This window comes from Sinocyclocheilus rhinocerous, unplaced genomic scaffold (assembly GCF_001515625.1).
Source record: "Sinocyclocheilus rhinocerous isolate Xijiao unplaced genomic scaffold, SAMN03320098_v1.1 scaffold3187, whole genome shotgun sequence".
NCBI lineage: Eukaryota > Metazoa > Chordata > Actinopteri > Cypriniformes > Cyprinidae > Sinocyclocheilus > Sinocyclocheilus rhinocerous.
Window position 1 is genome coordinate 317,508 of NW_015643040.1, and position 24,780 is coordinate 342,287.

The 24,780-nt window shown below is 41.7% G+C and overlaps 3 protein-coding genes and 1 pseudogene across 5 annotated transcripts; 2 read left to right on the top strand and 2 right to left on the bottom strand.

The window, feature by feature from the left end:
* Positions 1-246: 246 nt before the first annotated feature.
* LOC107756963 (RPE-retinal G protein-coupled receptor-like) lies at positions 247-4,414 on the bottom strand. The gene is made up of 7 exons (XM_016574301.1): positions 4,103-4,414; positions 3,438-3,594; positions 2,975-3,096; positions 2,613-2,772; positions 2,224-2,341; positions 1,527-1,640; positions 247-1,423 (listed from the first exon to the last, which is right to left on the bottom strand). The coding sequence occupies exons 1-7, from the start codon at positions 4,176-4,178 to the stop codon at positions 1,295-1,297; spliced, it is 876 nt and encodes a 291-aa protein (XP_016429787.1). The 5' UTR covers positions 4,179-4,414; the 3' UTR covers positions 247-1,294.
* Positions 4,415-5,529: 1,115 nt separating this feature from the next.
* Positions 5,530-8,825, top strand: LOC107756965 (leucine-rich repeat, immunoglobulin-like domain and transmembrane domain-containing protein 1). Its single transcript, XM_016574302.1, has 4 exons — positions 5,530-5,777; positions 6,170-6,630; positions 6,731-7,036; positions 7,263-8,825. The coding sequence occupies exons 2-4, from the start codon at positions 6,387-6,389 to the stop codon at positions 8,336-8,338; spliced, it is 1,626 nt and encodes a 541-aa protein (XP_016429788.1). The 5' UTR covers positions 5,530-5,777; positions 6,170-6,386; the 3' UTR covers positions 8,339-8,825.
* Positions 8,826-9,448: 623 nt separating this feature from the next.
* LOC107756946 (leucine-rich repeat, immunoglobulin-like domain and transmembrane domain-containing protein 2) lies at positions 9,449-11,056 on the top strand (annotated as a pseudogene).
* Positions 11,057-11,453: 397 nt separating this feature from the next.
* On the bottom strand, positions 11,454-22,682 carry LOC107756966 (cadherin-related family member 1-like). Of its 3 annotated transcripts, none has more exons than XM_016574304.1 (17): positions 22,535-22,682; positions 21,979-22,074; positions 21,418-21,563; positions 21,249-21,299; positions 20,406-20,495; positions 20,232-20,318; positions 18,747-18,899; positions 18,433-18,576; positions 18,068-18,146; positions 17,859-17,959; positions 17,558-17,758; positions 16,904-17,056; positions 16,646-16,810; positions 16,439-16,506; positions 15,287-15,515; positions 14,810-15,061; positions 11,454-12,832 (listed from the first exon to the last, which is right to left on the bottom strand). In XM_016574304.1, exons 1-17 carry the CDS (start codon positions 22,581-22,583, stop codon positions 12,263-12,265), a joined length of 2,634 nt encoding a protein of 877 aa, XP_016429790.1. In that variant the 5' UTR covers positions 22,584-22,682; the 3' UTR covers positions 11,454-12,262. The 3 variants fall into 3 exon arrangements, with proteins under 3 accessions (XP_016429790.1, XP_016429791.1, XP_016429789.1); XM_016574305.1 differs by having other exon boundaries at positions 11,456-12,832; positions 14,807-15,061; positions 18,747-18,863; XM_016574303.1 differs by having other exon boundaries at positions 11,456-12,832; positions 14,807-15,061.
* Positions 22,683-24,780: the final 2,098 nt, after the last annotated feature.

The following is a 24,780-nucleotide window of genomic DNA, read 5'->3' on the forward strand; positions in this document are numbered from 1 at the left end:
CGGGGGATCTGGAGCCCTCCCTGGGCTGAACGGGGGAACAGGAGCCCTCCGTGGGCTATACGAGGGATCGGGAGCCCTTCCTGGGCTTAACGGGGAATCGGGAGCCCTCCGTGGGCTCTACTCGGGAACAGGAGCCCTTCTAGGGCTTACCTGGGGAACAGAGTAGCGCTTACGTGGTGCTGGCATTGGAGGGCGCTCTGGAGGAGCAGGCACGGCTAAGCGCATTCGAGGAGCTGGGACTGGACAGCAAGAAACACACACAACATGGAACAGAGTCTGACATGGATGGATGAATGACAGAACGCACAGACTTTCCTCTTCAGCTCTGCTCTGCTGTGTTTATGAGGAACAGAGTAATTTCAGAGTTCGGTCCTCATGCTCTCGACGGCTACGGGTCGCTGGGTCTGAGAGTCGCCCCTTGACCGGCTGCAGTAAAGCTCTCCTGATCCTCTTTGGTCTTCAACACACGTCAGAAACCCACATCTACTGATATAAGAGCAGCTCCTTGTGCAGAGGAATTACTGCAGATTACAAAACCCTGGAGAATTTCTAATCCTAAACGTGAATGTTAATTAGCCTCCGCTTCAAGATCTGAGCTGGAGACGGAGAAGATCTGTGAACTGTGTTCCTTGAGCAACAGACCGAACCTGTAATAAGTGAACGTGGATTTGAATAAAAGCATCTGCATAAATGTGCATTCGGACTCCTAACTAACACACACAGAGGAATCAGGGCATTTACTGAGTCAGATGATGGTTTGTGAAGGAAACCAGCTAAACCAGTGAAGATGACCATCTGCAAGCCAATCCTTGATCAGAGATTCTAGTGGAGTTCATTCACCTTCATCAGTCCCCTTCTGAGCCCCTAAAGAACTCATGAAAGGACTGTCTTGTGCCTCACGGTTTATTCTGTGGATTAACAATGAAAGGCCCTTTTGTTATTAACGGTTCATACACTGGTTTCAAGTTTTGGTTAGAAAAATCCTCTTACTTCATAGATTTACACATGAATACTGGATTCTGATGCATTGGTCAACAGCGATTGTAAGGCAAGAACAATGAAATGGTGAAATGATTGTGTCCTGAATGAAATGTGTAAGTCATCTCTCACACTCCAGGAAACTGAAATAAGGCTTCATATATCAGTCTTCAATGAATCATTAAATGAAACTCTGGACAAATATCTCCAAATGTGTTAGGCACTGATTTGACATATACAGTGAATTACAGTCACATCACGTGTAAACTCTTGCAGACTCGTCTGAATACAACGTTACATGGCTAAAGCTCTTTCACTATTTCTTTTTGTCTCCAGACTTCTGCCCGGTGAGGAACTGCCAGACTCCTCCGCGGTAGAACTCGTTACCGAACGCGTACAGGACGGCGTGGAAGATCGGAGACGTCTTCGCCAGCACCGGGAGGATCTAGAGGATCAGACGACCGTCATCAACACTGAGATCAACACGAGAACAATGATTTATCAAGCTAATGAAAGATTTTGAAGATCACCAGTGTTTGTTATCTTACCATTCTGAGCTTTGGTGAAACGAGGTTAACGTTCTCGAAGCAGGCGTATGTGCACATCAGAACATACGGACCCCAGCAGAACAGCAGCGCTTTCAGAGGTAAACCTGTGTTAAACTGCAGGAGAGAGAGGAGAAGCGCTGACACAAAACACACACCATTCACTGTCTGCTCTAATCATGCTTTTATCTACACTAGACCAGAAATCTGACGCTTGCGTTACGTTTAAATGCAAGAACGAGATCTTAAAGGGGTCATATGATGCGATTTCAATTGTTCCTTTCTCTTTGGAGTGTTACAAGCTCTTGTTGCATACAGAATGCTGAGCATCAGCAGGTATCCTGTGGCTCATCCATCCGTAATGTAATAGAGTAACACAGCCTCATTACAGCCCACAGAGCATGAAGCATTAACTAAATTTGGTTTAGTTGAAATTGCTGCACAAAATATGTCTTTGGTCAGAAAAACTGATAACTGAAAATGACAACATCATAGGGAACAGCAATTACTTAAAATGACAAATTGTACACATAAATACCAAATTAATTTAAAATGATAAAAAAAAAAGTTTATTACAAGAAAAGTTTACTTTATGAAAAATGCAAAGTGAAATCACACTAGGCAACAATAAAGTTCCTACAAATGAAGATACGTTGTGTATCTAATTGGAGTGTATGTTGACTGAGGAGAGTGCGAGTACCTTAAAGTGGTGCGTCTTTTTGAAATATGCATAGATGGCATTGTAGGAGGACTGCAAAATGAAACCAGGGAATGCTAAATACAGTACAGTGATGGACAGCATGTAGGTGATGTAACTCCTGAAGAAGACAGCAGAGAAGAAAACTACGTATTACTCTTGCATGCAGTTCACATTAGCACTGCTATTCAAAATGATCAGTAGTCATGTCCAGGCAGGGTAGACAGACATTATTGTTTGTCAATGATTTTCTTATTGTGATTTCTGATTAGTAACATGCAGCAGTTTTCAAAGTAGTATTGTTGTGTTTTGATTTGAGTGAGTTGCAAAACAAAGAAACTAGAGCAAAGTCCGTTTGTATCTTTGTGTTCTCATGTGTGAGATGGACGCACCGGTCTCCTTGCGTGTAGTCGAGCGTACAGCATGTTTTCATCGGCTCAAAGTCAAAGACGCCCCATCCAATGGCCGGCAGCGGCAGAGCGGCCCAGAACACAGCCAGGATCCAGATGATGGTGCTGATGGTCACAGACGTGCTCCAGAACATCTTCTGCTCTGGAAACAAACACAACTAACTCATCGATTTACAGCCGGTCAGCTGAGACAGCGCAGGAAAGCTGTATTAAAAATGATAATGAAACCCAGTGCAAGCCTTACAGAAACAAGAGTACTATTAAAGTCTTGTGTGTCAACTATGAAGGATAATAAAGCAACATTTTTAACTCTCTCTGCTCAGATGCTCTCTGTTTATACTCACTAGTACAGTACTGATGATATCTGTCCCAAGCAATGGCAGCCAGAAAACTGATGCCGGCGAGGATCGACACCATTCCCTGAAAAGCGTGCATCTGACAGCCCTCCGACCCAAACGGCCAGTATCTTCCAGAGTTCAGAAAAAACACAAATATACACAGGTGTTTGAATATTTATACATACATGTGATATTTCTCATTTTCATATTAAAACTACGTGTTCTTCTGTGTCTAGCGGTTGTATTTCGTGCAAACTTTTGTTTCAAGTCAAATTCCTTCTCTGCAATAACACCAATAAGCTAATAGTAGTAATAATAGTCATCACAAATATAATTAATTTTAATTTATTTTTGTCATATCTTTTCACACAATTTTAGAAGTCGCTATTTTCCAAATTTCAGAAGCAAGTGTTTAGTTTGGAAAGATTCGGTTCTGGATTCATACTGTAGTTTAGCTGGTTAGTCTCACCTCAGGTAACTAGCGAAAGCAGCCACTAAACCGTTAATGTTGAGGCTCAGATCAGCCACAGCCAGGTTAAAGATGAAGAAGTTATTGGGCGTCTGCATCTCCCGGATTCTGAGGAACGCCATCACCGAGATAAAGTTAAGAAAGAAACCGAGAAGACCTAGAAGAAAATATTCAGATATTCAGACTGAACAGAATTTATTATACCGTGCACCGCATACAAAGAGCAATCATAACAAAATAATATATCATGCTGTTAGAAGAATGACCAAGTCCACAGTAACAAGCACCAATAAGCGCCGCGGTGATCAGATCAGATGCCAACACTTACCATCATTATACTATGGTACTGACTATATCTTTTTTCTTTTCTTTTCTCATTCTTTTCTTTCTTTTTTTTATTACTAATTCAGAAACTAAGCTTGTTTAATTAAGAAGTTTCCTTATCAAAAAAGTTATCTGACATTTGTTTAAATTTATGCACAGGTTTTATGAACCAACAATCAACTAGCAGAAGATCAATAAGAGCAGCGCTCATTAATCGATAGACTCTGCAGTAGATTATGCAGTTATGTTTGTCAATACATTCATCGATGAAGAACTATCCAGCACTGATGAATGAATGGACTGATTGATTGATTGATTGATTGATTATCAGCAGCACTCACCGCCCACCAGCAGCGCGGAGCCGAAAGCGAACATGTCGAAGTCACCGAATCCCTCCGGTAACGTGTATGAAGCCATTGTCAGAGATATTACTCACTGCTGACCGCTGCGCTACAGTGCGAGACTTTATATGTGTGTTTATTTCCCAGTGAAAGCGCGTGTGAAGATTTAAAGCCTCTCAAATCCCCGCAAGAATGTTTTAATACCGCAAAAGTTTGTGAAATCTGATCTGCTGTGCTCATTCGCCTCAGTCCTGCTCTGAACTGCGCATTAAGAGCAGGACACCATCACACTCCTCCATTCTCAGGTTACAGATGTTAATGCTATTGGGAAATAATTGCTCCACACTTGAGTGAAATGTGTTCACTGTAATCTCACACTCTCTAAAGACACACATTTCACAGCAGAATCTGTGCTTTCTCCTCAGGATGAATCGCTTGTGTTGTTGTTTCCCCAGTTGCTTTGATAAAAGTGTCTATTAAATGAATAAATTAAAATATACAGTTCTGAATAAGCCTGAGAGTTCATTGAGTCTATTCATAGACTGAATATGATGATTGGTGTGGATATCCACCATGAACAAAATGTCACACTGAATAGTGGAACAAATATTATATATATATATATGTTATAATACAGAAATATTTTTGTATGTACTATACAAGATATATTTGGAACAAATATACACAGGAACAGGAATGTCTGTATTTTAGTTTGAGAACAAGACTTTTGCTCTATACTGCCCCCAGGTGTTTTAAATACATCTACACTACGCTTTTGATGTTTTAAGTATTGCCATCTGCTTATTTGCTTTAATCATATAGGCATTATAGACCAAACAGACAAAAAATATTATAATATTAGGTAACCACTATAACCAGATCTGTGAGTAAATTTGATGCAAAAAAAAAAAGTATTATGTCTGAGAAAATCGGAAATATATTTTTTTATGCAAAAAATGCATAGTTTTATGCTAAATGTGAAAATTCCTGTGTGTGCTCATTACTGAATCAAATGCAGTTTGATGTATTGGTATGGAGTCAAAGGTCAAACTAACAACACTGATCTTTTGCATGTATAAATATCCTATACAGTATTTTGGTTTTCCATTTCTTTGCATATTATAACATTTTCCATTTAAACAATCTTCAAAAAGCAACATCACAAAAAATACAACATTTCCTCCTCACTCTATGATTTATTCGGCATGTCTGGTGAAAATAAAATAAAACAAAGCCATTCACCAATAAGATGCTGTGAATTCACAAACTGATGTCCAATCCCAGGTCTAAAATTAACCCTCCAATCAGAAAAAGAAATGTCTGTTCTCTATATATACAATAGACAACCGCAGCCTATGGGCTTCCAGGAAGGAATAATCGTGTAAATGAAAATACCCCAAGTCCTTGCTCTAATCTGCTCTATCCCTTTTATCTGGGGATTCGGAGCAGAGCGAGCAGAAAGTGCTTGAGAGAGACACAGAGATGCTGCGTGTGCTGCGTGATTAACAGACTCAAACCCATCCGGACAGTAGCTAGAACAGATAGCGCAGAAGATGTGTGTTTTGGGTTTTTGGGCTTTTGCGCTGGTGCTGTGCTGCCTTCCGTTGCTTTGCAGCACCTGTCCTGCTCAATGCAGCTGCTTCTAACACAAACTGAGCGACGGCTCGAAGTCAAGGTAAGATTTCACATGGACTCTGAACTGAAGCTTTACTGTAGAAAAGTCTCATATGGACCATTGACAGGCCAGATTATCTCTGCTCTTTATTTAGTTGTTGGATTAACGTGTGTGTGCTTTTTAATCTTCTCTGCTTGTTAGTTGAGGTGTTTCAGGCCTCTAGCATTTATTACACACACACAAACACACACACAGTGTAAAGATAATGATAATAATACACAATAAAAATAAAGTCAGAAATTAAAGCTAGTCAAAGAGGAATATGTCATAGCACTATTTTATAGCAATGTTGATCACTATAATTTTAAAGTGCAGTATACTTACATGACTGGTATAAACAAATATCTCAACAAAAGGAGACTGTGCTTGACCCGTGTGATGTGTTTTTATAGGAGCGTCCTGTGTAACGACCCCGACCTCGCCGTCATCCCAAACAACTTTCCCTCGGACACCTCCAAACTCCGCATCGAGAAAACCGCCATCAGCCGCGCCGCCAGCGAATCCGTTCATTACCTCAGCAGCCTGGAGTACCTCTGGATATCCTTCAACTCGCTCTCCTCTCTCAGCGCAGACAGTTTCCGAGGACTTTACGCCTTGGACGAATTACGGATGGATGGGAATGTTCTCACTTCCTTTCCTTGGGAATGTTTGATGGACATGCCTAACCTTCGGCTCCTGGATTTGCACAATAATAAAATCAGCAGCATCCCAGCTGAAGCAACCATTTACATCAAAAACTTGACCTACCTGGATCTGTCCAGCAACAGTCTGGCCACCGTTCCAGCGGAGGTTCTTACTTCATGGTTCTCTCCGAAACCTCCTCAGGATGCAGAGAATTCCAAAATGATATTAGGTGAGTTCGTTTCTGCTTTTAAACCATTTCAGTTCTGTTGTAAAGTCTTAGTCATTGACAAATGAAGAAACATTGACGAAAGCGTCTGTTCTTTGCACAGGTCTCCACGACAATCCCTGGCAGTGTGACTGTCGTCTCTTTGATTTGGTGCAGTTCCAGAAGTTCCCTTCCTCCTCTGTAGCGTTCATCGATACGTGTCTGCGCTGTGCCGAACCGGAGAGCCTGTCGGGAGTCCTGTTCTCTGATGCTGAGCTCCGCAAGTGTCAGGTTCCCCGCGTGCACACGGCCGTCGCGAGGGTCCGCAGCTCTATCGGAAACAACGTCCTGCTGCGCTGCGGGACCATCGGCGTTCCCATCCCCGAGCTGTCCTGGACCCGAGCCGATGGCAAGCCCATGAACGGCACCGGTACGTACCGGGACATTTTCATCTGATCTCATCTCATGTCTCCGATGGTTTACTGCTTTTGTTAAAAAAACGATTGTTGCTTGTGTATTAACAGAGCAGCAAATATACAAGCATGCAGGCGAAATTTGCTGTAATTACTGTTATGTTTAACTGTACTGCACAGTTAGATGCCAAATGCAACTTCAGAACTTATATTAAAGTGAGTGTTTTTTGTTTGATCCTGTAGTTCAACAGGAAATCTCTAAAGAGGGCATCATCTGGTACATTGTCAGCGTTCCTGCCGTTTCGTACAGAGATTCAGGGAAATACGTTTGCAGAGCCACTAACTTTGTCGGGAGTGCCGATGCCATTATCTCACTTGTCATTTCTGATACGTGGCAAATCGACGAAGCGGTCGCCAAGAGAAGTCACGGAAAGAAGAACGCTGGATTCGTCCGAGCGGCGTATCAAGAGAAACTCATCGCCAGATACGTGCCGCCGGCCACATCAGCTGCTGTGCCCATCATTGAGCCCCTAAACGGACCCAAAGTCACGGCGTCTATCCAGATCGAACGCTACAGCATTTCTGACGGTGTTACCAAAGCGAAGGCCACAGCGGCACCTGCAGCGGCCGCAGGAACGGACAGCGGCATGGCGGAGCTTCAGAAAGATGTCTTGAGTAACCTGGAGGCTAATGCGTCTTCTCTGCAGCAGGGTCCGGAGCGCAGAGTGGTTCGGTCGGTCAAAGTGATCGGTGACACGGACCACACGGTCTCGCTGAACTGGCGCGCACCCACCGCCACCAACACCACGTCCTTCAGCGTTCTGTACGCCGTCTTCGGGGAGCGGGACATGCGTCGGATTAATGTTGCCCCGGGCAAGAATCGCATCACGATCGAAGGCCTCGTGCCCAAAACCAAGTACATAGCCTGTGTGTGCGTGAAGGGCCTCGTCCCCAAGAAAGAGCAGTGTGTGATTTTCTCCACGGACGAGGCGGCCAGCGCCAGCGGCACACAGAAGCTCATTAACGTGGTGGTGATCACGGTCGCCTGCGTGATCGCGGTTCCTCTGACGCTCATCGTCTGCTGCGGGGCACTAAAGAGGAGGCTGCAGAAGCTGATGGGCCGGAAGTCCAAAGACATTCAAGACTCGTACGTGACGTTTGAGACTCTGTCTCCAGGCACCAAAGCCAAAAGTCTGGAGGGGGAATATCTCCGCAGACTCAACCCAGACGAGTCCAACCGGCTGCTGTCGGCCCGCTCTAGTGTGGACTCTGAGGCCACGGCCAGAACCGAGGGCCAGCCCAACGAGTACTTCTGCTGACCGACCGGCGGCAGGCTCGCCCTGTTTGAGACCACTCTTTTTCTTTATTAAATGTATTTGAAAGCTTAAATGCATATCAGCTTGGTCCTTTCTCAGCCCTAAAAGGGTACAAACCACCTTAAAGAAAGTTCAGTGTTCAAAAAGGGAAAATTCTCACACAAGACTGAAATAATGTCTGTATTTTTTATTTTTGTCATGCACTTTTCCAATGATATGTTTATAATTGATTCATTCATCATGCATATTCTGCAATGAAATGTCTGTGTCCAACACATAATACCCATCTGTCTAATACAGAAAGTGAAATGTTAAGATTTTCTCTTTGGACCGTCAGGATGTTACAAAAAAAGAGGGTTAGTGATGTACATGCTTAATTTTTCCTTTTTACTTGTTTTTCTTTATACTGTTATCTTGTCACAGTGTACTGGGGCAACTGTTCTGTTCTCCATTTTAACCTTAAAAATGTGCTTATAATTGCAATATCAGGAATATGTTGATGTCTGTACTTACTAAATATATGTTTAAAAATATGATTGAATAAAATAATTTTTTATATGGTTCTTGTTTTCTGAATGGTTGCTCTTTGTTTATAAAGTGATGCATCTGAAAACACATTAGCTGTGCTATTCCTAGTTTGTCTGAATGCTCAAAGCAGTATTTAGAAACTTCCGATGAAGTTTGAGCATTAAGGATAATAGGATTTACCCAATGAACCAGTGAACTGCCGTCAGTCATGCGGAGCGGCTCGTGTCTCCTGTAAACGTGGCCTGGAGCTGCATGGCCATTTATTTTCTTATTTGACATTTTATGTCTGAGATCCCAAACTTAGTTCTGTACTGAAGATATTTACATAATAGAGAGAATTCACATTTCTTCACACTTGTTTTATCTTGTTTTTCTAACTGTTTTCAGTTATTCATTACTGTACAAGAGCTGTACAAAAGCAAATAAGCCTTTAAATTTGATCACACTCATTGTTTAGTGCTGAGCAGCATCTGTAAAAAAATTAAGTGTTTTGTCAAAGCGTTTAGGCTGGTAGAATCACTCTATTAATAACCCAGTGATTCGGCCTCTAGATCGATTCAGCTTTTAATAAGTGTGTATTGATGTTTTCCTGTGAACACAGACCAAGTTGGTTCTTTTTTCCTGCTAACATACAGGTCTTGGGTATGTACGGAGCTTCCCTTAGGAAGGATCCCGCAAAACATTCCTGAGAATTTCATAAAAATCAGTGTTGAAAGATCACATGTAACTGAAATCCCACAAGCGCCATTCTCTGCAGCCAGTGCCTTGGCGTTCCTATGGCTACATTTGATCAATATAACACTGATGAATGTTAGGAGTCTGGAGGGACTGCACAACGTGACAGAATTACGCATACAGGGCAACAAATTACGTTCGATACCATGGACTGCTTTTCGGGACACGCCGAACCTTGAAATTTTGGACCTGAAACACAACCGAATAGATGCACTTCCAGAGTATGCTGTGCACCACCTGCCAACTAACCTACTTTGATTTATCCTTCAATCATCTCACTGCTATATCCAGAGACGTCTTTCTCAACTGGCACGGCATGCCGTCACAGAAACCTGGCCTCAAACGGGAACGGGCTAATGTCGTTGAAATGAAAATCGTTGGCTTTGTGACTGCAGACACAAGGGCTTTGTTGAATTCATCAACACAATCAGCCCACTGATAATCCTGATGAACTCATGTATGAAATGTTCAGGGCCTGAAACCAGAGCAGGAAAGTTCTTTCATGAGGTGGAGCTGAAGATGTACATAAAGGCAGAAACGTCCAGTCCTCAAACTAACCTCACCTCCCCGTAGGGTCAGATGTCACTGAGGTGCTTGATGAAATCCAGACCTGAAGCGGAGCTACAGTCTCGAACACATCAGAGCTTTACAGGTAAACACTTCACCCAATGCTCATTCATTTGATACCCATTTCTATTAGTAGCTTTTTGAAACTACTCATGTTACTAGTACGTCATCTTGTTTAATCTAATCACCTTCTTTTTAAATTTTCTGCAGTTTCTCAGACTTCAGTGAATGACGACACCATCTCTGTGCTGATTGTTCCAGCTCTTCGCATGCCTGATCGAGGCCTTTACACCTGCTCTGCCAACAATTTCATCGGTAACTCGTCTGTCAGCGTCCAGCTTGAGGTCCTTCTCTCCCAAAACTCCACTTTCCCGCTCTCACCCGCCTTACCGCTGGCATCAGTAGAGGAAAACCTGTATATTGATATATGCATATCCAAGCAGACCATGGCATCACAATCGAGTGGTTTGTGCTGACAGAGAAACGTGCAGAGACCTGGTTCATGGTTTATGTTATTGTGTGTGCCATGGTGCTGGTGTGTTTGCACGAGCAACACCAGAACGCACTGCTTTGAGCGCTGCACACGGCTGTACATCAGACAGAAGCGACGTGAGAGACAGGAGACGTGTGACAGTCTGCAGGCAGCCGGTGATGAAGGGCTGTGTGGTGAGGTGAAGATGATGAGGAGATCAGAGGATAAAGCACATAAAGAAACAGCACTGCCCAGCTATACTAGACCACATATTAATACACAGGTCAGAGAGACCACAGATGGTGATGCTTTGTGGACTGAATAGAAGCAAACAATGATTGCACTTCAGTTTTCTTCCATTTTCAGTGGGAGTGTTTTCTTTTATGTGCATTGTTTTAAATGTTTGTGAAATGTCAAACATTAAAGGTTAGGTTAATGTAAAGAGGATCTTTTTTTTTTTCTTTTTTTTTTTTTTACACCTTTACAGTTTTACAATCTCTGAAGTCTAAACGAGATGTGAAATATTAATGACAAAATATTTCTCAAGATATACTAGTTTTAGGAATCTGAACGTTCTTTGGTTGGGTGTTTTTTTTTCCCCCCAAACACAATTACAATTTATATTATTTAACAATGAAAAAAATGTTCAGTAGGAAGCTCTGATTTTACTCTTGAACTTCAGTATTGCTGCAAATATTCTTGCTTTACTGTTATAAATTGCTTGTTTTACCTCAAGTTGCCTTCAATAAAAATGTCAATGAGTTCATGTAACAATAAAAATTGAATACTAGGACAATGACACCAGTCTCTTTTAATTTTTTTTAGATAAGACTTTAAAAATTGTTGTATTTCTAAATTCATTTATAGCACAGACTTGATATGATGACATGATAAACACATTTGACATTTGGATATGCCTACAGCAAATAGCACATGGATGTTCATCTGCTCTCCTTCTCAGAAAATTAAATACAAAACAATACAAAACAATAATAAAAAAGGTTTGACAGCAATAACTACATATGAGAGTCCGATGTCCATAAAGTCTGTAGATTTTTACCAAAGATCCTCAAGGCAAAAACTGCTTAAAAAAGAAATAGAGTAGGACATAAAGTACATGCAATAGTCACATAAATAATCTACTGAAAACAGAAAGGGTTGTTTTAAGTTCTTCTAAATTTTGACACGTATTAATGATTAGATTGTTCAGACTAAATTGAATGAAACCTAAAGATGGCAGTATGGTGCTAATTATGAGATTACAGTGGAGTTTGCATGACTTTTGCAGATCTAGAACTGATGCGTAAACTGGTCTAAGAAGCACAGCAAGACTGAAGAGGTGTACATTACTGAAATAAACAGCATCCAATTAGCTGTCTTCTGTTTACAAACACATACTGTATGTGCATAGACCAGTATTGGCAAGTTACTTAGCATTTTTAAGGTATTTTTGACTGTACGGCATGTTGAACAACAGAAAAACACTTTAGGTGAACTAGACGGTCACTTTAAAAACACTTTCACCAAAAAAAAGAAACATTCTTCTCAGCGAGCTGTTCGTAACATCAAGCGTCCAGCGGTCCATCAAACACACATCGTATCCGTTACTCACACCGGTCAGTGTGTCAGTAATAGTAGCCTTGATTTGCCTCATTGATTTTCTGTTCTATTCTCATTTTAAGCTCAGACACTAGAGCGGAGCTGATGCCACTGCCGTCTTTGTTTTGGGCAGATCTCTGGGCGCCGTCTGTGCTTTTGCTGGTCCTCCAGCTGGAGCTGCGGCTGGTGTTTCTGGAGGCCAGGGAGCCGGACACCGTGGGCACTGACCGCAGCCGCTCGCTCGGAGGCGGAGGAGGGAGCACCGGAGCGCTGGGGGCCGGCGGCTTGGCTCTGGGGCTGCTGTGGTTTGTGTTGTCCCTCGTCTCATCATCAGTGAAGAACTTTCCAAAGCTCAGGTCGCTCCGTCCAAACCACGGCCTGAAGATCCAGCGGCGCGGCTCTTTGGGCCTCCTGCGAATGATGCGGCGCGCTGGCGTGATCCTGTTGGACTTTGTGTTGCGAAAGTACATGATGGTGGAGATCATAACTGTCACCAAAACAATTACAGTAATGATGCTGACGGCCAGGCCAAGAGCTTTCATTGGATTGTCTCGGCTCTGCATTAGAAAAGCAGCCATGGGCCCTTTGAGCCCATTCTGAAAAACACACACACACACACACACACACACACACACACACAAATTGTTGTAAATAATTATATCATATTATATCATAATGAACTTTAAAGTGAAAAGTGACGTGACATGTGGCCAAGTATGGTGACCCATACTTGGAATTAGTGCTCTGCATTTAATCCATCCAAAGTGCACACACACAGCAGTGAACACACACCCGGAGCGGTGGGCAGCCATTTATGCTGCGGCACCCGGGGAGCAGTTGGGGGTTCGGTGCCTTGCTCAAGAGCACCTCATTCGTGGTATTGAAGGTGAACAAAGAAATCTTTAAATCAGTTGTAAAAACATAAAAGACCTTTTGGTCTTTTAGGTTCCCGTGCTCCAGGGTTGCACCTGACTGGAGATAGATAAACATTCCCACAGGCCTAAAGGGGGACACACCCCCTCCTCAGCAGAACATAATTCTACAAAGGTTTTGAATCTTTCTCATAATATAAATGACTACTGTGAAATTGAAACCAATTTACCAATCGCACAAAGACCTTTAAAATGACACTAAACATGAAGGGGAAAAACAACAGGTTCACAAGATACATGATATGTGGGATATGCATATTCTTAATGAACTTTGGGTGAAACCTTTTGGGGGAAAAGAGTGAGAGGCAGAGCGGACAGGGGGAGAAGGGGGTCGTAAATGGGCGAGGAGAGAGGTGTTGTTTGCTCTCTTTGAAGATTTCTTCTCCAGATAAGTTTTATTGTTTTATTGCATGGCGTCTGTTTTGTGTGAGTTCCTGAGTATTGGTTTCATGAAGAGTTAATTTCATAAGGAAATAACTTCACTCCTTTCACATTTTACAAACATGTTAAAGACACTATGATTATCAGTTAAAACGAGGCAGAGTCTGTAAATTAATTGTTATTTGGCAGTGGCTTTTTATTCAGAGCATCTCCCAGTGAGCTAATTGCAGAGACAGTCCCGCTGGAGCAGACCTGGGGTGAGGCGTCTTTCTCACAGGGACAACAGAGACATAACAGAAGCAAAGCTACAGCTGAGGGTTGCCCCAGTCTGGGATCCTGCTCACGACATATGTGATAGCAGCACAGATTCTTACCCATTACACAGCCTGTGTGGGTCTGTATCTGCATATGCTCTGAGGAAAGGGTAAACTGAGAACAAAAATCAATATTTCCCTCTTATTAATGCATGACTAATCCTTCATTCAAATATATTTGGCATTCTCAACTCCACATGCTCTCTCATTCAGTTTAGAGGAAATACTCACCCCAATTATTTCTGTCTATGAATACTTATTGAATATGGGGATAACTGAACAAAAATGTGCGCTAAAATAGGATGGATAGATAGATAGATAGATAGATAGATAAAGTGAAAAGTGATGTGACATGTGGCCAAGTATGGTGACCCATACTTGGAATTAGTGCTCTGCATTTAACCCATCCTAAGTGCACACACACAGCAGTGAACACACACACACCGTGAACACACACCCGGAGCAGTGGGCAGCCATTTATGCTGCGGCGCCCGGGGAGCAGTTGGGGGTTCGGTACCTTGCTCAAGGGCACCTCAGTCGTGGTATTGAAGGTGGAAGAGAGTGCTGTACATTCACTCCCCCCACCTACAATTCCTGCCGGACCTGAGACTCGAACTCGCAACCTTTGGGGTACGAGTCCGACTCTCTAACCATTAGGCCACAACTTCCCCACAACTTAATGGTTCTTCATATATATTAAAGTGAGATATACTATTAAATCATGAGTACATGGATGAAAAGGTACTGTGGATGTACTATGAAATACTATGTTACTTTGATAAGCTCCATATTCTTATACCTGAGATTAAAGTACTTTTATTTTATTTGTTTTATTACATTTACCATGGTAGTAATATGGTATTCTACACAAACAAAACAATGCTCATTACAGCTGCTTTGATCCCGCAGCGCACACAGTGACCCTGACGTATAAACGTCTCACCGCCTCCGTGATGTCGATCTTCACGACCGCCGTTGTGCTGAAGGATGGAGAGCCTCGATCACGAGCTTGAACCACCACAGACCACCGGCCGTCTTTCTGTTTGGTGATGTTCTGCACAATCTCCATAGACTTGATGTACGGTTTGAGCTTAATCTCTCCTGTGGACGTGTTAATGTCGAAGATGTTGTCTGGATCGGCTTTCATGATGGAATATTCAATCAGGTTATTAGGTTCCTCTGCGTCCTCATCCACTGCCTGAAAACAAACCAGAAAGATCATAATATTCACAATCGCACCATCAGTGAGAATATTGTTCAGTCAGATTGCTCACAGATGCAGAACTTTAAGCTGGTTGTGGGATCATGGAGTTCATGCCATCAGGCTCAATGCGAGATTTGGCTTTTGATTATTGGTCTAATCTACTGGGACATAAGACAGATGGCGGTCCACAAAATAAGAGTTTTGTTGGAGAACACAAACCTCTATTTTCACTGGCGCCCCGATGATCATGGTCTTCTCCAGGTAGTTCTGGTTGAACTCAGGTGGGTGGTCATTTTGATCCAGCACCGTGACAAAAACCTCTGCGAGGCTGTATTTGCCCTCAGTGTCTTCAGCTTTTACATAGAAATTATATTTTGACTTCACTTCAGCGTCTAAAGAGGCCCAGGGCTGCGTGTAAATGATGCCGGACGTGGCGTGAATGAGAAACCTGAAACAGCCAAAAGATTTTATTCAGAACAATGATGTAGTTAACATCACAGATGCTGCTGAACTCGTGCTTCTAGTCTGAGACGTGTCCAAATGTTGAGATGAACAAATCCTGCACTGGATGCTAATGATGGTTTACAGTCACTCTGTTCAATGGCTGTTTTAAGATCAAAATAAACACGTGGTTGTGTGCCTGATTATAAGAGATTGTCATCAAGTCTGGATTTTAATCGGCTGCTTTATTCTTGTCAGTGTGACTCTCTGCATGTGAAAATTAACAGTCAGCCAGAAAGCCGCTATTTTTCACACCATTATAATTTGCCTCCTGCATTGGGGAAGAGTCAAGGCATAAATTTACAGGTTTTGCATTACCCGCATGTGTTCTACCTCCAGCTGTCAGATCGCTCGTTAATTGGGCCCTGACTCACTCGCGGGTGTGGAGATGCTATTTTTACTTCTCCAATCCCATTACAAGATTAGCCAGCTCCCTCGCTGGTGTCTGTCTGTAAGCTGTTTTGTGCTTGTCCTTTAGTCCTTTAGTCCTTATAAAAACAAGCGTAGCGTCCAGATACGGACGAGCGTGAGGTCATCTGTGCCACTTTTCCTGAACTTGACCTCTAACCCTAAACTCAAGCACATGACTGACAGAACTAATGTGAGAATGTCACACACCATCCAGTTAAAATCACAGACTTTGAGTTCGGTCCCCTCCTGTTTGAGCTGAATTGCCCATTAAGATAGCTTTTACTTGCAAAAATATCAAGCTGTTATTTGCAGTGATGTCCATTATTATTTAAAACTTAATCTAAACAGATGACTGAACAAAATTTTATCTCCGTTATTGGACCTCTGAATATGGCGTTGCATAAGAGAAGAATCACTGATTCAAAGCCAGCAATGTTCAATACTGAGGTCTGTACTCACAGATCAGCGCCAGAGCCGTAGATGGAATATTTCACTTCTCCCCAAAGCCCTGAATCCGGGTCTGTCGCCTGGAAAAACACCAGATACACCTCAGTGCTCAAACACAGACACAGAACACACACACAAACGCTCCAGACGTCCAACATTAGACCCGGAGCTGCAAGAGAAAGCTCATTCTTTACTGTTAAACAATGTCAAGCTGCTCACGGTCACTGAGACGAGGTTGGAGCCTCCTGGGGAATTCTCAGGGATCCTGGCGATGTAAAACTCAGAGGAGAACTTGGGAATGTTGTCGTTTGTGTCCAAAAGATTGATGACGATCTCCGCAGTGGCACTGAAGCGCTCGGGAGTGTCGATCTCCACCGCTAACAGCTGAAAAACAGCACACACACTGCTCAGGATAAAACATTCAGCTAAAAGATAACCTACTGTCAGTGTGATCAAAATAAAAGATCAGGATCAGACCTTGAATGTTAAGAACTGGTATTTTTCGTAGTCGATGGCGGACGAGTTTTCCACGATGATGGTGACCTGGGCTTCATTGAGAACCGTCTGAGGAACCACACGGAGAACTCGAGAAGGTCCCACCAACAGCAGCCTGAACTTAGCATTTGCTCCCTGAATGAGAACAGGAGATTCAGAGAATATGGAACATTAATGGGGAAAAAATATTAAAACATTCACAGAAAAAGCTCCTCAAAATGTAACAAAGTGCTATTTCTAATAAAAGTGTTTATTTAATGCATAGAAAACAGTAAATCATTTGTATGGCAGATGTCAACAACCTTATTCTTAATCACTGTGCCATAATGTGTGTGAATCCCTCAGTTTGTGCATCACCGTCTTTGTGGTTTGTGATGAAATGTGGACGAAAGCATCAGTCTGTGAGCCGCTCAATCACTCATTACAACTGAACGAAATGGACTAGAGGTGTGCGATTCACATGAAATACAGCACTGCTGCCTTGTTCTTCTGTTGACTTGCAGTTTAATTCTCTCACTTTTAGTATAGCTTTGAACTTAATAGCAAAATGTAGATTAATGTCATTCATTTCATCTCACTATTGGCTCTGGTAGCTAACCCCAGGTGTATTCAACCAAACAGCAGTTTAATGTGCACCTGGTCCGAGTCGTTGACCGTGATCTTCAGGCCGCGGAGTATCTCTCCTTCCGGCGGATGCTCGTACATGCTCAGCTCGAAGCGGTTCTGCGGGCCGTTCTCGTCGTAGAAAGTGGGCGGATGGTTGTTGAGGTCCACCACACGAACAGTGACTGTGGTCACACTGTAGTCAGAAAACCTGTCGGCTCCAACCTCTGCAGCCTTGATTTACAATAAAATAAGTTTTATTAGGCCATGTGTGATGCTAATTAGAAACACTTACTCAAGCTTTAGTGATATTCATCTCATAAATATAGACAACCTTGACTTGTAACTCGTATAACTCGTTCCTCAGCTGTACAGGGAAAGATGTCAAGCTGATACAGCCGCTGGTGCTGTTGATGCTGAAGAAGCCGTCGCTGCCTTTAGTGAACAGAAGAGGAGACAGGAGATATTAATGATGGAAGTATTTATGACATGATGAATGGAGTTCAGAAGTTAAATGAGCAGTGAGGTGATAACGCAGCTGACCGCTCAGAATGGAGTAATGCATGGTGTTGGGGTTGTTCTGGTCGCCGTCTTTGGCAGAAACAGTGAATATCTCTGAGCCCTGCACACAAAACACACAAACAGACAGAGCATCGCCATAAAAGCTCAGTTACTGGACATCCTCAGCCAGTCAATACAGTCAAATACATTGGAGTCTAGCACTCATTTATCACTAACCAGTTACAATGAGTAGAATTTTTTTTTTTTAATGTGACTCCTCTAAATGAAAATCTCTGTAGATTTCTTGATAAAATAATTGAACACAAGCACAATGAAGGTATTACTTGAGCTGGAGTGTTTAGTTCTATTTTTTCAGGATTTTAGATATGAAATCATGTCACACTTACTGGTACAGAGACTTCATACACAAATCCAAAATACGGAGTAGCAACAAACACTGGAGGAGAATCCTGAGTATCGAGGACATTGATGGTTATGATGGCTGTGGAGGTCATGACCTGGTATTTTCCATGATATTTACCCCCGCCATCCTGAAACAGACACACAGCTCTGAGCATCTGGTACTTACTGAGAAATCACTTCATGGACTTCATGTGGACTTCACTGTTACAAGATAAATGCCTTTACGAAAGATCACCACAAACAAGCTGGTCTATCTCAGAGGACAGAGGGATTTCACACGGTTGAGTCTGTTGTTCACCTTTGCAACCACAGTGACAAAATGAGTCCTGGAGACCTCGTAGTCCAGCGATTCTCCGGATCTGATGCGCAGAGCTCCACTGTGACCGTCGATGGTGAACTTAGTGCTGGGCGTCGACTGCAAACGAAATGATAACTGATGAAGGAATGTCTCCTGAAACAAATAATGCATCTCTCAAACCTAGGATCAAACCCAAAGCCGTGATGACAAACACTTCGGGAAGCAATCTGTTCCAAAAGATGGCAGATGCACACCCTGAAGCTGCTAAGATCTGAAACAATACGATCATGACTGCTTGCTGGATGAAGTATGCTGTATGCGTGGTTTCTCAGTGCAATTTACATGCGCTTTCTGCACTTTTTAGAACTAAGAATTATGGTATTGAGATGATTATTTATTGCTAGTGCATGAACTCATGGTGTAAAACTCATTTATGTGACAACACGCGAATAGTATTTGTAGTAAATTTGCCTGTTTTAATTAAGATGGTGTGGGATGTAGGTGATTAGTGTTGATACTTAAATTGATACTTTTTTATCAACGTTTCCCTATTTGTGCTCTGTGAAGAGCGTCAAAGATTCATATTTTAACATTATTTACTGACGTTAAACTTTACTTACTTACTTTTACTTTACTTTATTGATTTTTATTTGATCTTAAAATCATTAAAAAATATATTAAAATAAAACAATTACAATAGTTTTTGCTATGTTACCAAAATTGCAAACGAGAACCATGGAATTGTACTGATTATTGAAATTGTGGCTCCGTGACTCAGTCGGTGTGAGCGAGAGCCCAGAACACACCAGATGGGTGAACTAGATGATTTGGTCAGACCTGCTGATCTGGTAATCACACGAGTCCCATATTCACCAGTTACTTTGCTCGGAGTACTAATACACAGACAGTTAACAAATACTTGTTTCTTTAAGACATCAAGACTTTAAGATCAAATATATGTGGAAGTGCATATCTTAGATGGCATCACTGGTCACCATTTCCTTCACTAGTCCATTTTAAATGGTCCTGTGGTTTGGACAATTGATTTTAGTACAAGTACAATCAGTGTGAGCTCTGAAACGGCATGTATAGTAATTATATCAGAAATGATGAGAAATGTTGTTCTAGACATTCACTGGTCATGTTTTCCTCAGAGAAAGCTGCACTCGAGGGCTCAGTCTTTGTTGTGGGAAACTGAGCGGCTGCTGTCAGAGGCTAACGAATGCCGAGGTAAGCCAGGCTAAGCCCTCAACCTGCCCAAATGTAATTGAAATTTAATCCAGCAGTAGCACATTTTCTGATGGTACTTTGGTGTCACGGTCTGTTCGACGGCCAGCGATGTGTGTGCAGGACTGCAGAGTTCCTCTACAAACTCTACAGATTTAATGCTGGCATTAGAGATTCAAATATCCTCAGTGATTATTATCTTAAACGCGTTTCCTAAATGATTGAAGCGTGACCCCACAGGAAGTGGTTCTGTCTGACCTGCAGGGAGTAGGTCACACTTCCTCCGGACCCGAGGTCTCTGTCGACGGCCTGGACTCTGTAGATGCTGCTGCCTGAAGCTGTGTCCTTCAACACACACCACACACAGCGTAACTGCTTCAGCACTTCAACAAACACTTATCTGTTCATTTACAAGCTGCTTCTCATTCTTACCTCCGGGACGTCCACTACGAGCGGCAGATTCAGAAACTCTGGCTTTTCATCGTTAGCATCTGTGATGAACACTCGAACATTTTCTACAACCTGGAGAAGCAAGAGATACAGTAAACCTGATCTGACAAACTGCACATACTCCATAAATGGACATTAAAACACATTCAACACAATACACATCACAAACAGAAGAGTATGGGACTAAATATTAATTAAGGAACAATTATCATTTATGAAATCAGCTGTCAAAGGCTAGTATTACCATTTCTTAAAAGCAAAGTGTATAATTTTTTATGTGTGATAGTGAATTGGTGGGTTTTTGTTAAATGTGAGCCAAAATCATCACAATTAAAAGAACCAAAGACTTAAACTACTTCAGTCTGTTTGCATTGAATTTATTTAATACACGAGTTTCACAATTTGAGTTGAATTACTGAAATAAATGAACTTTTCCATAACATTCTAGTTTATTGAGATGCACCTGTATTTATCCTACAATAATCATCCTAAAAACAAATCAATATTTAAAAACCATTGAAGTGGGGGTCTATATTTTTGTCAGTTTTATTTAATAAACATCAGATAACATTAAGATGATTTACTGTTATAAAGTGTTGGATTGTCGTCTGTGAGTCTGACGGGTCGTGAAAACGTGAAAACGGTCGTGTTAAACTCTTAAATCGCTGTCAGTGATGAGGTCGAACACACAGCGTTTCACTCTTCAGGAAGACAACACACTAATGACTGACTCACAGTGACTCTAAACACACCACAAACAATCACACTCTTCAGCTTTAAGAAATAATCCTGTAATCAGAGTTTAATGCAATTGTGTTTTCTCACCTTATTTCTCCCATCTGTGATGGTCACAAATGCAACAATCTCATCCTGAACCTTAACAATTGAAACAAGTGTGATTATTAATACAGACAAATTTGACTTCAACTGGTATTTTCCAGAATTATGTCCTTATATTGTGTCAGGATTGAACCCTTGTAATATCTACTCTCACCTCTCTGTCCAGTGTTTGGATGAGAGTCACGTTCCCTGATTTGGGCTCGACGCTGAAATAATCTTTGGAGCCCTTATCAAAGGTCATGCCGTAGGTCACCGGCTCGCCTTCGGGGTCAGAGCCGCTCAGTGTGTAAACATGAGTCCCTGTGGAAGAAATACAAATTACACCTGATCGCCGGTGAACTATGTGTGTTTATTATCTTAAAGACATTATTTAAAGTATCTTAGTAGCAAATATTGTCATATTTGTTAAATGTAGTACAAGCAGGGTCATAAACAGGTAAACACGTCCCAGCATTAAACTGTGCTCGTCACTGCTGAGAGGATCAAACCCTAAAGTCACCGCAAACAATTCCCCGTCACTCATAGTTCATTACAATTAGCTTAATATTTGATTTCATAAAAATCAAATGCATTTCTGCACACAACACATATGTATTCAGCATCATTATATGTGTGTTCTGTGATCAGTTTAATATGACACATTCAGTCTGTGCTTATATACAGTGTGCGATGTTCTTTTATCTGACAGCATGTTATTATAGAAGTGGATGCTAACCAACAGATGTGTCTTCAGAGATGCTGAATAACCCCAGGTTTCCGTTGCTGCTTCCAGCTCCATTATCATAGAAATACGGTGCAAAGTCAGATTGCCCTGAAAAAGACAAATACTTAGCAGCATAAAATGACAGAGAAATACACATCAAACATTTTGAGTATTAAACATGATGATGTTCATACACACAAACACTGAGACGGTCTGGAAAATAAAGTGTAGGCTGCGATGTGATTGCTAGTCTGACACACTCCGGTCACACAAAGCATTGAGTGAAATCAATGACATAGAAATCATCTGGACCAATTCAACTCAAATTCAGTCTCAGTAAATAACAATACAATTTTTTTGTAAATAACTGCTTCAAAAATAAAACAATAGTTTTACTGCAAATTCTAATGATTTAAGTTAAAAGTGTATTTTAAAGCACAAAGTAGCTCATTTCCGAAGCACGGCTCTGCTCTCCTGCAAACACACGCCATTATACTTAAAAGGATTATTGAGACAATCACAGTTTGAAGCTGATTACACACAGACTACAGAGCAGTAAAACACTCACCCAGAGACATGCACAGTGAGATGAGAAGAACTAAAGTCATACTCTTCATCCTGCAACAGAAGTGTAAAGAGACTGAAGGATCATATGGAGAGCGCTGCAGCTGCTGCTCGTCTGAAGACGTCTTTAAACACGTCTGAGCGCAGCTTCAGTAATCCTGTGACTCAACCCTCTGCAGCTCATGACTCAAACCAGAGCCAGAACACAAACATACAACCACAGACAGGAATGAAGGGAATCAGCTGAATTTGAGAGAAAGGGTCAGGTTAGTGTGTTCATTTAGGAGTTTTGAACACAGTGCCATGTTTTATTTTCAAGCTTAAGATGCAAGTTTATCCTTCAGCAGCAGACTGCATTACTCCTGCTTTCAGCTGGACATATAATCGAGGGTGATGTAGATTCAGACAGTTTGTTCTGTAACTTCAGAACTAAATGAAATGGAATGACAGAACCTTCAATACATCCATCTTTTTCCTATAAAGTCTAAAGTTGCATCAGCTCCTGATAAAGCACATCTGTCACTGATCTATTTTAAGGGCTGAATGCGATGTACATCTGGTTTTTGCGTCACACATTTCACACATTATGGAGTGAAAACACAACAGAAATTGAGTTCCTTCTTATTTGAGTAAATGTACGAGTAATTCAACATTAAAAGAGATGACCTGTACGGCTTTCCTCTGACTGGAGTTCAGTAGAATAGTCTGGATTTCTGCATGGATGACTTCTCCGAGTCATTGAGTACAAGTGTTGGAATGATGGAGCTTCTTTTTGATGCCGTAAAAAGTGGTATGCAGTTTGAAAAATATAAGGCTATGTTAAAATAAACAGATCAGATTTAGGCTCCTCAACCAAACAACTCACAGAAGCAGTTCAGGACGAATCAGACAGTAAACAGCTCACTGAGGAATTGTGTTTTTCTGCTGATCAGTTTATATGCCATCACTGAAAACATCTTCCATCCATTTCAGTGCGAGACGGGCCAGTCTGTGTTCCTACTTCTACTGCAGAACAACTAATGTACACAGATAACATTTGAAAACATATTTAAATCACAAAGCCACTTGAGACATCACTGTGATGATATTGCCAGTAAAGCGTGCTGATAAGCTTTGGAGTAAAATCGCTGTACTCATGGTCTCAAGCACATTAATGCTTTATTAAACGGCAGAAACAGTAAACAGACATCCTTCTCAATATAACATTAATATTAGGAATAAATAAATTACTGTTCCATCGTGTATTATAATTAGCTGTGGCTGTTCACAGTTCTCAAGCAACATGAAAACTTAGTCTTATTATTTATATTATGCGTCAGACTTCATGGTTTATCCAATCAGAATTTAGAGTTTTATGTGTTTATCTGTATTAAAATGTAATATGATGATTTTACTCACTTTCAGAGTGATCATAATTATGGGTTGAAGAATGAAGAACCTCTCAAATTGAGTTACTTCAGGATCTGATGAAGGTTTGTGCATAATTTATCCATATACAGCTGCTTTGTTTGCATCTTGCCTCATGTGTTTAAGTGTAACATTTGTTACATAGTGTTTATTTTACTGGGAAAAACCAATCGTATTCACTCTGACTTTAAGGTGATTGTGACTTTAGTGGATGCAGTATGTTTCTCCCGAGAGTGTGAGGACGGTGTTTAACGCTCCCTCTGCTGCTTTACAGCCGTCAGAGCGACTACATGATCACATGACCACACAAACACACACATGATGACAGTCATCTGCTCCTGGGGATACTGACAATCACTTCTTATTAATGCGGTTTAAGTGCTCTGACAGTCAGAGACCTGCAATCACTACAGAATATTTCCTAACCTTTTGAGTTTTTAAAGTAAGTCGCACCTGCAGCAGTGCTGATGTTCCCATCTGCTGCCAACAGCCTCCTCTCAGGATTTAATCAGCATCAGAATACAGATGGAGACACGAGGATTATTCTCTAATCTCACTGTCATCTGCTGCTGGTCACAGCACAAATAAAACATGAATGTCTGTCGATGGCCAGATACTCTCATAACAGCAGAACACAAACATCATGGACGTGAAAGGAAAACTCTAATCAAAGACGACACTGAGTTCAACTAAATGCTCAAAGAAAACAATGAAACGGCAAGATAACAGAACGAGAGGAATTTTTGAAAACACATCTGAATTTCAGTCTGTCTTGCAGAGGATTCAACACATTTCTGCTCTAAAGTTCAGTCTCTTCAGCTTTTACAGTGCCAAAGATAAAAA

Coding starts and splice junctions, on each gene's coding strand:
- LOC107756963 (XM_016574301.1), bottom strand. CDS start 4,178: ATGGCTTCATACACGTTACCGGAGGGATTCGGTGACTTCGACATGTTC. Junction 3,595..4,102: donor CTCCGCGCTGCTGGTGGGCG/GTGAGTGCTGCT, acceptor ATTTTCTTCTAG/GTCTTCTCGGTTTCTTTCTT. Junction 2,773..2,974: donor ATATCATCAGTACTGTACTA/GTGAGTATAAAC, acceptor GTTTGTTTCCAG/AGCAGAAGATGTTCTGGAGC.
- LOC107756965 (XM_016574302.1), top strand. CDS start 6,387: ATGGATGGGAATGTTCTCACTTCCTTTCCTTGGGAATGTTTGATGGAC. Junction 6,631..6,730: donor GAATTCCAAAATGATATTAG/GTGAGTTCGTTT, acceptor TTCTTTGCACAG/GTCTCCACGACAATCCCTGG. Junction 7,037..7,262: donor CAAGCCCATGAACGGCACCG/GTACGTACCGGG, acceptor TTGATCCTGTAG/TTCAACAGGAAATCTCTAAA.
- LOC107756966 (XM_016574303.1), bottom strand. CDS start 22,583: ATGAAGAGTATGACTTTAGTTCTTCTCATCTCACTGTGCATGTCTCTG. Junction 18,147..18,432: donor TGTATGAAGTCTCTGTACCA/GTAAGTGTGACA, acceptor TTTTGTGTGCAG/GGCTCAGAGATATTCACTGT. Junction 16,507..16,645: donor CCAACCTCGTCTCAGTGACC/GTGAGCAGCTTG, acceptor GTGTTTTTCCAG/GCGACAGACCCGGATTCAGG.